This window comes from Magnolia sinica, chromosome 7 (assembly GCF_029962835.1).
Source record: "Magnolia sinica isolate HGM2019 chromosome 7, MsV1, whole genome shotgun sequence".
Taxonomy (NCBI): domain Eukaryota; kingdom Viridiplantae; phylum Streptophyta; class Magnoliopsida; order Magnoliales; family Magnoliaceae; genus Magnolia; species Magnolia sinica.
Genome location: NC_080579.1, coordinates 12,963,841 through 12,974,335, shown reverse-complemented (window position 1 = coordinate 12,974,335; position 10,495 = coordinate 12,963,841). Strand labels below are relative to the sequence as shown.

General features: G+C 41.1%; 1 protein-coding gene across 1 annotated transcript; it reads left to right on the top strand.

The window, feature by feature from the left end:
* Positions 1–1,547: 1,547 nt before the first annotated feature.
* On the top strand, positions 1,548–8,498 carry LOC131251084 (chaperone protein dnaJ 72). Its single transcript, XM_058251588.1, has 3 exons — positions 1,548–2,249; positions 7,151–7,220; positions 7,799–8,498. The coding sequence occupies exons 1-3, from the start codon at positions 1,864–1,866 to the stop codon at positions 7,859–7,861; spliced, it is 519 nt and encodes a 172-aa protein (XP_058107571.1). The 5' UTR covers positions 1,548–1,863; the 3' UTR covers positions 7,862–8,498.
* The last annotated feature ends 1,997 nt before the right edge of the window (positions 8,499–10,495 follow it).

Sequence of the window (10,495 nt, the reverse complement as noted above, 5' to 3'; positions counted from 1 at the left end):
CCGTTCAATCCCCACTGTTTCGTGTGGTATGGCCCACATGAGTTTTGGATCTGCCTAATTTTTAGAATTCTGTCCTTACGTGTTCTTGCGAAACATAAGGACGGAGAGGATGTGTCAGGGAAATCTATGTGGGTCCCACACAGTCCCGGCCACAAGAATATCTCTGGACCCGGGTCAGAGGCAATCCGCTTCCGATTGCGTGGTGTGCTACCCACCACCTACCCACGGCCGCCCTTGGTGGTGTGTTGACGTCACTAAGTTCCGTGGGCTCCACTGTGATGTGTGTGTTATATCCACACCGTCCATCCATTTGAAGGGATCATTTTAGGCATGAATCAAAACATGAGGCATATCCAAGACTCAAGTGGACCACACCACCGAAAGAAGTGGGGATTGAATGCCTACCATTGAAAATTTCTTAGGGGTCACAGAAGTTTTGGATCAATCTGATATTTGTTTTTTAACCTTCATACAGGTATTTGTGACCCTGTGAACAGGTTAGATATTAAATAAACATCACGGTGGACCTGAGAAAGTTTCAACCGTATGCATCATTGCCCCATTGTTTTCTATAGTGTGGTCCACTTTAGCTTTGGATTTGCCCCAATTTTTCGATAATGTCCTAAAATGATCTCTATAAATGAATGGACGGTGTGGATATAACACATACATCACAGTCAGGCCTACAGAACTTGGTGACGTCAACACACCATGCGATCTGCTCTATTACTTTTAAAAAAAGAAAGAAATAAGGGAAAAACGAGATTTAATAACTACACGCGCGCATGCATATCTGGCCATCAACACGAATTAATAAAACACATGATATATCAGATCCTTCCATACGATTGGATCAAATTTATAGATCTTCTTTACTAAAATTCAAGTCTATGGAGAGTTCAGGTGGGCCACATGTAAACGAATGGACGGCTATAGAAAATTTATTTTAACCATACATTTACTTGGTATATTATTTCAATCTGAGAAGTTAAAAGAACTAATTTCCAACTATATGGAAAGCTCAGATCTCCCACAAGTGCTCCATATTGGCACGTGTACTGCATTGGTTCGGTAGCGTTCCACGCGCGCGTGCATTTAGGGCCCGTTTGGCTGGTTGGATTGGAAGGGATTGGATGGTAATGGAAGGGATTGGAAGTCAAATCCCGGGATTGGCCTGGCGTGTCCAACAGAGTCGGTGATCTGATCCCAATCCCATGGATCTTAAGACAATCCACTGACAACATCATCATTACCTTTAAATCCCATCCAATCGACTCTAATCCTTTCAAATTTGCCTGTGAGGTGTTTGGTTTGAGATTTTGGAAGGGATGAGAAGGTTTAATCCCGGCTGGGCGCTCCGAACAGACTGGTTATAGCAATCCCATGGATCTCCAGACAATCCACTGACAACCCCATCATTACCTAGAAATCCATGCCATCCACCCTAATACCATTCAATCCCTCCCAATCCACCCGGCCAAACGGGCCCTTAGTAAAACTCCACGTATTGAAGCAAAACCCCACGTACAGAAATCCACGGAAATTACCGATTTCTCTTAGACTGGGATTTTTCTTGCTTGGGTTGGAGCGAAATTCAGGAAATTTCGATTCCTCATTTCTGGGTTTTCTCTGTTAGATCGTCCCTGGAGAAACCCATCTCGAATTTCCATGATTTCATCCAAAAATCTACACAAGCCTCTTTCTTTGAGCCAAATTCCATGAAAAATCAAGAGAATCTTGGGTTTCCATGATTTCATCCAAAACCCAAAACAAAATCCTCTGGTTTTGAGCTAAAATCCATGAAAATCAAGAGAATTTCAAATTACCTTTGACGGGTTTTCCTCTTCATGGATTTCTCCACCCATGGATCACTACAAGATCCTCGGATTGAGCCGAAACGCGACGAAAGACGAGATCAAAGAAGCTTTCAGGAATTTAGCCTTGAAATTCCACCCAGACAAGCACTCGCAGTCCTCGAAAGAGGTTAGAGATGGAGCTACTGTTAGATTCAAGCAGGTTTCGGAGGCCTACGAAGTGCTTATTGACGATCGGAAGCGGGCCGACTACAATCTGCGGTCTGGATCTTTTAATGGACGTGGTGGATTTTCAGGAGGAGGAAACAGCCGCAGTGGCGGGTATGGTTACAGTAGGAATGCTTATAGGCCGAAAGAAAGGGCCGGTTTCAATTTCGATATCTTGCTTCGGTTCGTGACGAGACGTGGGTTTCTTCTCAATCTTGCATTCGGCGGGTAAGTTCGATGTTTGTTTGCTTTGTTTGTATGTTTCAGTTCAGATTGCTGATGTTATTTGCCTGTCTCTACGAGGGGTGCGTTTGGATGCGCTATCGAATTGAATTGCAATTGTTAGTCTAAGAAAGTGGAAATGACCAAATTGTGATTTTTCTTTCTTAGCATTCATGTTACAATTTGGATGTGAAAGGAACACAATTGGAATTCGAGGGATACTTTGATACGCTGGCAGAGTGTGATGAATGATATACAGACGCTTAGAAATTACTTAGAAATTGCACATGTGGCATAAAATAGTCAAAACACTCTAAATTATGGTACTTGGTGTAGATTTATAATGAATGAAAAATTAAGCTTATTTGATCATCTGCCTGTTGAATTGATGGACATTTATTGGACGGTAAAAAATGAAAAATATCCAACGTTCCTATTTCCATGAACAAGCGTCCATGAATCAATGGTTAGGATTTTTTAACCAATCGGATGTTGGGATTGTGACTTGGCAACAGTGGGCTCCACATTCTAGTTGATTTTATTTGAGTGTACAGTTTCTGAGTGGCTGTGTATCAAGCGTCATAAACAGCCTGAGTGTCGTGTAACTTTTATTATAAAAGCTAGGAAATGCCGTTACTGTTTCCGGTCTCCTCTTGATTGAGCCGAGGAAGACTTTAAAGGACCGGTATAGAGGTTGTGAGATGGGATATGAAGGCTTTTCACCTACCAAAGGGCCTAAGGAGTTGCTGGCGAAGTATGATTCGTACATCTGACTCAAATGGTTGCAAGAAGGCTATGATCGTAATGCCAACATTCAATGGTTATAGATATGCCATTTTTTATGAATTAGGTTTATGATTGGGATAAATGTTGTGTTACTCACCCTCTCTCTCTCTCTGAAAAAAAGAAAAAGCTAAATTTCATGAGAAGTTTCCCTAACAAGGGAATCCTTTCTTCTTCTTCTTTTATGTATCGAGGTTATAAATTTCCTACTTATGGCTTTGGGGCCATTTGGATGCCTATAGCTTTTCTAAAATGTATTACATGTAACTTTGTTGTTTATGGTGTTTGGGGGTGGAAAGTTACAAGTAACTTTTTCTCTACTGCGAAAATCTCATAGGTAGAAATGTTGTTTTTCAAGTTACTTGTATCTTTGAAATTTCGAATTAAAAAATTCTTGGAAGAAACACAAGATGAATTTATCACAAACATCACAGCGGACCCCACCTAGCTATCATAGAAAAATAAGATGTGGACGGGATGTATTTCACTTCCATCTTATTTTAATGCTCTGTCTAAGCATTTGGCTTCTTACCTATTGTTTTTATTATTTATTTTTATCACTTCTTTTAACTATGCTTTGATGATAGTAGTTGCGGACTTTTTCCAGTTAAATCTCAACTATATGCTATGCATTGTTTTTTTTTTTTTTTCAATCCAATTGCAGGCCACCTTTAGCGTGTTTAAAATTGCTATAAAAATCCAAGGCCAAATTGTTTGATAAACCTCAAATAGAAGGCGAAAAATTGAAATGACACTCTATGGCCCACCTAATGAAAATTTGTAGTTACCTTTGCCTTACCTTAAGTTTGTTTTCTACATTACAAGCATTTTGAGTACGTGGGCCCACTTATATGGCCCACCTGATGATTAGTTTAGTTTAAGAATTTTCCCAACTATATTTCCAGGTGGGCTCAATAAATCGACATACTTTCATCCAAGCTTTCTTATGTATCAATTTGATTTTTAAAGGATTCCCTATTTCAACTTGTAGTTGGCATGAATACAACTTATTACCTGCAACTAACTTATACGTTATCTAAACACTGAAACTAAGTTACTTGGCTGTAAGTAAGTTACAACTTACATCCAAACAAGATTACCTATAACTTTCTTTCCCCTGTAATTTAACTTATAACTTAAAGAACTTACAAGCATCCAAATGCAGCCTAATGATCTCAAATGAGATTTCAACTGTTTGGTGCTGTATTTGTTTTTCTTATCCCTTTTCGCTACTATGTTTGTAAGTTTTCTCATTAGAAAGTAGATTATCATGGATTAGGCCAAATTTGGATTATGGTGAAGCAGATTCTACATGTGACTAACATGCATGGGAACATGCAATATAGAATCACAAGGCAATAGCAATCTGTGTTTGGAAAGAAATCCCCCCAACAGTCAATGAACTTCATTACTGGTGTATTTGGATGCACTATTGATTTGAAAAACAATTGTTAGTCTAACGGTGCGAAAATGACCAAATTCTAGTATACCTTCTTCAGCATCCATATTCAATTCTTGCTGTCACAAGCTCAGAGGTTCTTCTATAGACTGGGCCATTTTTTGCTCACATTGTACATAAGAAGCATGTACATAGTGTACAAATGTGTAGAATGCTCTAGAGTCTTGTAAAGTTGTGTAACGAACCGTGGAATGTTTTAGAGTTCTTTAGGTGATTCTTATAGCTAGACTTGTGTAGATTAGTCTAAATGCTTGATAGAGGATTCCTGACCATTGGACGAATGTCAAATAACACAATCCTAGGCATTTATATAAAGTAGCTAGAAGCTTGTTATGCCTCACTATGTTCTTCTTCTTTACTTTCTCGGAGTTATAATATTCTTTATGTAGTGCAATACAAGCTTTCCCATTCATTCTCATGTTCTCTTGCATTCTCCCTAAGTCATTGGATTGTAATTCTCATTGGTGTAAGTGGGAGTTAGACTAACTCGAGTAGCGTTGGAGTGTTGCACGAGTGCCGCACGGGCAAGCATGCCAAGGAGTTAGCAAGTTTGTGATAGTTGGTATTAGCCTAGTTGGTTTTGTGAGCACCATGTTGACCTCGGAGGTGATGAATAGCCAGAGATGTGATCATCCAACACAGTAGGAGGAATAGGTCTAATTACTCAAGGGTGAGTATTTGTTGGAGGATCGTGTTGACAAGTTGGAGCTTGCAATTGCTGAAGGGGGATGAAAGGTTGTGGAACCTGGTGGGAACTCAACAAGTTATGCTGATGCGATTAAGGAGATTGATGACAACATAGCGAGTACGGTGGATTTATTCCCAAATTGCTGTAGTTCATGAAGTAATGGGAGAGGAGGTCGAGTTGTGTATGAAGTTCAATATCTTGGAGAAGATAATGCCAATACTGGGCCTACTCCAAGGTAGGTCATGAGGTTTAGGATCCTTGATACCCTAAGTGTTCTAGGGGCTAGGGACATGAGGGAGTTGGGAGATTTTCTTGTGACAGTTGGAGTAATGTTTCAACGTTTCCAAGTTAGAGGACAAGGAGGCTGAAGTACCACCAGTGATGGCAATGCTGCGGTGGCGTAGGATGTATGGAGACATCAAGAAGGGGGGCTCTACACCATTGCTACATGAAAGGACCTAAAGGAGTTGAAGTTTTGGTTCCTTCCTGTGAATGTGTGAGTACTTGGAAAGAAAGCATCATAAGAGACTCTGGCATACTGGGTCGATTTGCGACTGAAGCAATTCGCAATGTTGTCGTTGGACATCATGGACATGGCAGAAAAAAGTCTGGCTCTTTTTCATGAATGGCTTACATCCTTGGACGGAACAAGGAGGTGTGTGAGACCTTGCATCTACATTTGCAGTGGCCGATCTGCTTGTAGTGTTCACTAACAAGACTGATGGTGCTTCAAAGTCCAAGTAGGCCAACCACTCCAACAAAATAAAAGTTGCAGAGAGAAGGAAGTCCAATGAAGGGAAGGACATCAAGAAGCCACTAGACACGGGCAACCCACAAGGCAGCTGAGAAACTTGGGTTACTTAATATGTGATAGGGATCATCAAGCTAGGAGTGCCCACAACAGAAGGGCATTGGATGTGGTCCAGGCTGGTGATAGTCGTGGGGAGTTAGTTCAAAATGAGGAGCCCTACCCCTTATATATGCATAAGAAGCTTCTAGCTACTTGACATAAATGGCTAGGATGGTGCCATATAGCATCCATTCGTTAGGAATTCCCTAGGAACTTTTAGACTAATATGCACAAGCCTAGCTACAAGACTCCTGGGGAATTGGAACTCTAAAAATATTTTAGGGTTCTTTACATAACTTCACCAGACCATAGACTATTCTAGATTTTTTTGCACACCGAACAAGTCTCTTATGTAGAATGTGGGCCAAAATTGGCTAAGTCCATAGAAGATCCTCTAAGCTTGTGTCCCATACTCCAAATTGAACTCACTTTACTTTCTAGTTAGAATAGAAAGAAATATAATGATAATTTGTGGGCTACTTCCTCATTTTGGATGCATTTGTGACAAAATTAGCTAAAAGTTACTCTTCAAAAAAAAAAAAAAAAGTTTTTTATGATATCCTTTTTTGATAAAATTCCGTGTTCAAAATTCCATTCCATTGTTACATAGGTCATAGGAAACAAAAGACACTATCGGTTGCACTGCTTGAGGGATTGCGAGGGTAATGAGCTTTCCATGATCTTCTGCAGCTCATGCTGATATGATCTTGGACAGAGTAGCCATTGTCACGCTTCACTGTTCCAATGCAGAGGGTTGTATGGTAACTCCTGCTTGAAGAAACTGCGAAGACTCCCACAGCTCTATGAATCCCATGCACGCCAACCTGGTATGTGCAGGGCATCAGAGCTGTGCGTCAGGTGGCGTGTAGAATCTAGATGACCTGGCGCGAAGGTCAGGCCAGTCAATTTGTCAGGTGGGTCACTGTATAGCCTGATTGATGAGTTGACCAGTCTGAATCACGGGCCAGGCCATCTGCAGTGGGGCATATATGAAGCATGACTCAGTGGGGCAAATATGAAGCATGAGTCAGATGTCCCGCACACGCGCACACATGTGAAGGGTCATGATCTTCTTTCTTCTTAACGCATGGATACAAGAAGTCGTAGTGATGATCGGCTCTTTTCAGTGTTATATTAGGTGGGGCAGTTGCTATTGAAAGAAGCGGCGAGGCGATCTGGAAGATGCAAAATTCGGGGGTATGTCACTTATCTCTTCAAGTTCTGGACTACTATTCTCCTTTATAATAATTCATATGGTGGGCCCAAGTGGGCATGATATACCCCAAAAGTTCACCTCATCAGATAATCCTAGCCTTGCGGCCAAGGTATTCCATAACAGTAACTGTGTCCAGCCACTACCCTTTTTTTTTTTGAAAGAAATCTGTTTCGGCTCCATCACGAGCCATTACGGGCCATTTTTCTGTAATGGCCGTTCCGGCCATTTTGTCCCAGTAACGTGCAACAGTTACCACAGTTAACAAGTCAAACTTTTTTGGTATACCATGCTTGTGATGTTACCCTGCTAAATGCAAGCCATGGACGCTGTTTGGAAGCATATTGCTGGGATCATCTGAAAGGAGGGATATTGTGGCATGGCCATCTCATGAGCTATTCGCAGCTGAATGGCTTACATTTTACAGAGAGGTGGGCCCGCCCTCTTGCACACTATCGATGGGTTGAAATCATTTCTTCCAATATTACCTCTTTTATAATTTGTTTATGTATTTTCTCTCAAGAATTGTATATCTAATTAGAGACTTAATTTTGATGTGTAGAAATCATTTGAAGAAGCCATGGAATCCATAGAAAAGATCAAAGCACAGAAAAAGAAGAACTAAAGAGTCTTTATTTCATTTTCAAACCTTCTCAATGGCTAAGCATTATATAGAAATTAATGTCCACATAGATTGGGTTTGTATATTATTACAATAGTAAGTATATATTTCTCAAAATTTAAAATTAAAATAATTAAAAAAAAAAAAAAAAAAAAAAAAAAAAAAAAAAACCTTAAGAGGCCATGTAAATGAATAAGGTCTTGAGGATAGGCGCAGTTTCGAGGATTGGTTATATATTCTTTGATTTTATTCACACTCATCACTATAGCATTGTTGTACTTATTTGAGGCCCACTTTTCATGATCACATTGTCATAATCTTCCCCACAGTTATTTAGCTTTGACTTATTATAATTGCTTGGAAAAAGTTCAACGACTGGCTACATAGGTAACATCAACTCTCTTCGGGCATCATTTTCTATTTAATTACTAGGGGAGTTATTTGATACTTTGGTAGCATACGAGGCTTGATATGCGGTCACTCGAACACGATACATTTTTAGATGTCCAATGAATGCCCACCACCAATCTCGGATGAGCATTGAGTCATCGCAACTCGAATGAACATTGAGTTGAGGTTTTGGGCTTTCAAACTATGGTTTGGACAAGTTAGAATTTATCGTATGCTAGCTACTAGGGCTGTCGATGGGCTGGTGTGGCCCGTCAGGTTTTCAGGCTATGTTTGCTTTGGGTTCAGCTTAAAATTCAGGCCCATTTCTCAATTAGGCCAGGTTTGGACTATACAACAACTCGTGAGACCAGCCTGCAATATGTAATCGGGCCGGTCTCATGAGTTGATTTTTAACAGGGTCCAAGAAGATGGACTAATTCAGGGGCATTTTCACACTGGGTGCGCAGCTCGTGTGAGGCGCCCCCCCGTGAGGCATGTGGTTTGTGTGAGGCAGTACCCATGTGATGTAGGGTCCACAAGGGGGGTTTGGCCAAGGTCCTAATCTATGGGATGTGGGGCCTGGGCTATGAGATAAAGGGATTAATTTGTCATGCTCAATCAATTCAAGCTTTTAGAGCAAGCGGCTAATTGTCCTGCATCATTGGTCCCTGACCTTATTTTCTAATGGTAGAAAAAAAAAAAAAAAAGGATCCAGACCTTTTAAGATTGGGTCGGGTGGATCGGGTACCATTGACCTAGTTTAAAGACTCATCGACTCTTTTTTTTTGTTAGCATGTTAGTACACCCCCACTGTCAGTTCACACTTCACTGTTAGCCACCCCCACTAGTGATCCATGCCAAGACCTCAGTGTTGAAACGAGGTATCTTTCACTCAGTTTGCCACTTGAGCTATGGATCAGGGTGTAAAGACTCATCGACTCGGTATCGAGTCGGCCTGACTCACTCCTGGGGGGGATCTGAGTCGACTCAGACGAGTCTTAAAATCATGACATTGACAGCCTATATATGAAAAGGTTGTGTAATACATTCCTGGTTTTGGATGGTGCATTTGGGTTTTGTTCTTTGGCAAGCGTTTGCTACTATATGCTTGGAAAAAGGATGTTTTCTACAACTAGGAAGGTTTTACAATACCCTTCAAGTGGGGTCCATTGTTTAGTAATTTAAACCGTTGATATAATTACGCCTAGCGTGCATGGCCCATGCATCCAAAATCATCCCGATTGAGGTGTGGGCCACCTGATGAACGGTGTAGATCTAATGCATGTGTGTGATGCTCGCTCCCATTTGGCAATTACCAACGTTGAGTTAAATTTGAAAAAAAAAAGAAAAAAGAAGACGTTGGCACGTGCTCAGCTTAACCACCTGAACGGTGGGCCCCACCTCAAGCATGGCTCTGATGTTTTAAAGTATCATCAGAATCATTACAGTATCATCCATGAAGGATCCGCGTGGGCCCCAAACGGCCCGACTTTGCTCTCTATAAAACTGCGGCAGGAACCAAAGTGGGACCCACCACGTGTTTGAAAGAAATCCACCTCCATCCATTCCATTGGTAAAGGCAAGAGATTTGAACGGTAGAGATCAACCAATCCTTGTAACTTCTTGAGCCCACCTTATGCACCCATGAGATATGGGCCCCACTTGTGGATCTGGTAAAGGTTAAATGTTGGAACTTGGATCCGGTTAAGTTACAGTCGGTTCTTCTTGAGGTCCGTTGGGCCCAGTTTGAACGTCATCCCAACCCACCGCACACCCCGACAGGAAAGGATACAACAACGGTTCAAATTCAACGCCATACATCAAACGGCTAGGATAGTCTAATCCCAAGTCTTCATTGATGCAAGGCCCATCAATCATGAGGCCCATTGTATCAAAGGTGTGGATGATTGAACATGAGCCGACTGGCTGGTGCACTCATCAAGTGGGCCACACATGTATTAAGAATAATGGATGGTCAGGATCAAAGATACCAATATTGCATATGACCCATATGTCTCCACCTGCATCATACATGCGTTCTATTATTATTTTTATCACATTCTAACCCACGGAAATCTGGGTACTTTTTTAGTATAGACCCGGTAGAAACCCAGGAAGATGAAAATACTCTCATTTTTTCCGGCTGCTTTACCCTATCAAGCATGAGTATTTTTGTCAAAAAACCTACATTCGTATCCTAAAAATTCGCTTTGATGAGATAGCTTTGGGATGTCAAAAAAAAAAAAA

Bases quoted from the DNA above. Each gene is read 5' to 3' on its own strand.
- LOC131251084 (XM_058251588.1), top strand. From the start codon at position 1,864: ATGGATCACTACAAGATCCTCGGATTGAGCCGAAACGCGACGAAAGAC. The intron at 2,250-7,150 runs GTAAGTTCGATG...GGCTCTTTTCAG, and splicing joins CTCAATCTTGCATTCGGCGG to TGTTATATTAGGTGGGGCAG. The intron at 7,221-7,798 runs GTATGTCACTTA...TTTGATGTGTAG, and splicing joins GGAAGATGCAAAATTCGGGG to AAATCATTTGAAGAAGCCAT.